General features: G+C 38.9%; 1 protein-coding gene across 1 annotated transcript in view; it reads left to right on the top strand.

Annotated features, from left to right (window-relative positions):
* The first annotated feature begins 233 nt into the window (after positions 1 to 233).
* Positions 234 to 3,224, top strand: part of LOC126328750 (zinc finger protein 311-like) — a 53,142-nt gene continuing 50,151 nt past the window's right edge. Inside the window, exon 1 of the mRNA XM_049996066.1 lies at positions 234 to 944. Coding sequence (XP_049852023.1) covers positions 489 to 944 — 456 coding nt within the window. The 5' untranslated portion in view covers positions 234 to 488. The remainder of the gene's footprint in view (positions 945 to 3,224) is intronic.

Raw genomic sequence — 3,224 nt, 5'->3', positions numbered from 1 at the left:
CCGGAGATGGGTTAGCCAACATACCGTACGTAAAAAATGAGGATACTTTCTCGGCGAACACTAATAATTTTTGGTAAAGATAAAGCTACGCTATAAATTTACGTACGAACAGCGTAAGTTTACAATAAACTATTACGTAGAATGCTCTGCGTGAACGATTGGTGTTAGTAGCTTGGAAGTATGTAGTACATGCTGTTGGCGTGCATGCTTTTTATTTGGATTCATGAAGCAATACAAAGGGGTTGACAAACACTGTTTGTGTCGTTTTGAATTTGTGGAAGAAGATAGGAACTGTGAAATATCAACATGTTTGCGGTGTGAAAAATCCGTAGGTTATGGCTCTGTACGAACAAAAACATTTATCCTTACATATTGTAGTTTTCAATTACGATGTTTGAATCTCTACCTATATATGCAAGGTCACCCCTGATTAATATAACCTAACCTGTCAAATTATTTACCCTGCTACACTACACTTTCATTAATGAATGAATTATAAAATGAGTAATGGAGAAAAACAAAAACGACCTAACTGTTTGATATGTGGCGGTCAAATCTCATCCAGTAATTACGGTGTATTTTGTACGGTTGTACCTAATACTGATACGCTGCTTGCCAATGCAGTGGAGAAAATTGTATGCAAGAAACTTGTACGGTCTGTATTGTCAGCAGCATCCATCTGTGCAAAATGTTTTTCCCTTTTTGAGGAATTAGCATGCGCCGAAACAAAGTGCACATCCATCAAGAAAAAAATTCTAACATTTTTTGAAAGAAATTCCCATAGAATAAAAAATGGTATACAGGATATTCAGGGTGTAGCGTGTCAGACAGAAGATGTGATAGAAATTAACAGTGTTGTTGAGAAACCAGATGATAAACTGAAAGAGGAGGAATGTGAACCAGATACTGAAAATTCTTGTGAAAAATCTACTACAGAACAGAAGGTGAGCAATAAAGAATTTAAATATTTTTATGAATGTGTGTGGAGAACGGAACACCTGAATTTTGTGTTTTGGCCCGTTTGTTTTTGTTGAATGAAATATTGCAGAGCATGTACAACCTTCACTGATCATGCCAAAATCTTTATAAGTATTTAATAGAAATAGCATTTTCTGGTACAAAACATGCAGTTTATTCAGCAATAAAGTTCAAAAACAAAACTAAACATAGGGAAAAATGACTGACTGGTTTTGTATGTTCACGTATTAAGAGTCACACCTCCATTCATTATTACTGTGGGTAAAGGACAAGAAAAGCAAACACACTATTATGATAAGATGTCTAAAGCAGAACTTACCTAAACTGGGCCACATTCTGAAAATGTACTGGCATATTGTGTACATGCATCTGCACATTTAAGTAGAGATTTCAGTTTAAATAGATCTAAATTTCAACAGAAGTAGTTGTGGTAAGCTTAAAAGAAATCTAAATTTAATTCAGTAAGTTATACCAAATAAACAACATGTCACATTGTAAATAATTGTTGTTATTGTCATCTTAAGACTGATTTAATGTAACTTTGCATTCTGGTCTATTTTCTGCAAAACAATTGCAACTTATATGTCATTGTACCTCTTACTGTGTTCAAGCCCTGTTATCTTTCTCTAATTTTAGTATGAGTTCCTTTTAACTGAAATAGACTTCAATAATACAGGAAAATCCTGGGAGAAGCACAATTACTGCTGGATTTAATTTTATGTTCTGCCTTATTTTACACTGTAAAAATTATGTTTTAATAGTGTAAAGCAAGACACTGATTCTTCTATTAATATTCATTCATCATAGTTTCCTCTGCAGTACAGGTAGAGACAGGACATTTCACAGAGAAACTGGAAGGAAGCAGTCTGAGTTCCAAAAGTATTCTTCAATGCCTAAAGTCTTAATGTGACAGTGTTTCATGTTCACAGTTCATCTTAATTATTCTCTTTCCTGTTTGTGTATTCCTGCTGCTTCATGATCACGCAACTTGACTTCTTCTGGGAGGTGTCTTTTGTACACACAGCGTATTACTATTCAGTTATCATTATAACAATGAAGTGAATACCTCTGGCTGCATACAGGCGTTGATATAAGTCAACGGGGACAGCTGAAAATGTGTGCCCCGACTGGGATTTGAACCCGGGACCTCCTGCTTACATGGCAGATGCTCTATCCATCTGAGCCACCGAGGACATAGTGGATAGTGCGACTGAAGGACTTAACTATATATATATGTCCGAAAGAACAGATACCAGCTTCATTAGTTAAGGCTCACCGGCCGTTTGACCATCTTCTTCTGTGCAGATGCACAAACAGTGCCCGAACTCTTACGGGAATCTGCAGTAAAGCCACGAGTAATGAGTATAATGGGCAGGGCCACTATGAATATAGTGTGGGACATTAAACTGTGAATGTGGGTCTCATGGGAGGTGTGCCAGAGATGAGTCCCTGCAGTCACACTATCTTCTGTGTCCTCAGTGGCTCAGATGTATAGAGCATCTGCCATGTAAGCAGGAGATTGCGGGTTCGAGTCCAAGTCGGGGCACATATATTCAACTGTCCCCATTGACTTATATCAACACCTGTATGCAGACAGGGGTATTCATTTCATCGTAATTTCATTCTAACAAGCTGCATGGTAACCAATGATATCTGATCTTTTGGATACATATATATAAACAAGGTAATCCCATTCCTGATGTCCAGGCGGAGCTTCAAGGAATCCTCAGAACCCTAGGCCCCCTACAGAACCTTTCACCTGACTCCATCAACCTCCTGACCCCACCGACACCCCGCACTTCTACCTTCTTCCTAAAATTCAGAAACTCAATCATCCTGGCCGCCCCATTGTAGCTGGTTACCAAGCCCCCACAGAACGCATTTATGCCTACCTAGATCAACACCTTCAACCCATTACATGCAGTCTTCCATCCTTCATCAAAGACACCAACCACTTTCTTGAACCCGTGGAATCCTTACCCAATCTGTTAACCCCAGAAATTATCCTTGTAACCATTGATGCCACTTTCTTATACACAAATATTTCGCACATCCAGGGCCTTGCTGCGATGGAGCACTTCCTTTCACGCCAATCACCTGTCACCTTACCTAAAACCTCTTTTCTCATTACTTTAGCCAGCTTCATCCTGACCCACAACTTCTTCACTTTTGAAGGCCAGACATACCAACAATTAAAGGGAACAGCCATGGGTACCAGGATGGCCCCCTCGTACGCCAACCTATTC

This window comes from Schistocerca gregaria, chromosome 2 (assembly GCF_023897955.1).
Source record: "Schistocerca gregaria isolate iqSchGreg1 chromosome 2, iqSchGreg1.2, whole genome shotgun sequence".
NCBI lineage: Eukaryota > Metazoa > Arthropoda > Insecta > Orthoptera > Acrididae > Schistocerca > Schistocerca gregaria.
The sequence above is the reverse complement of the archived record's forward strand: the minus strand, read 5'-3'. Positions and strand labels throughout refer to the sequence as shown.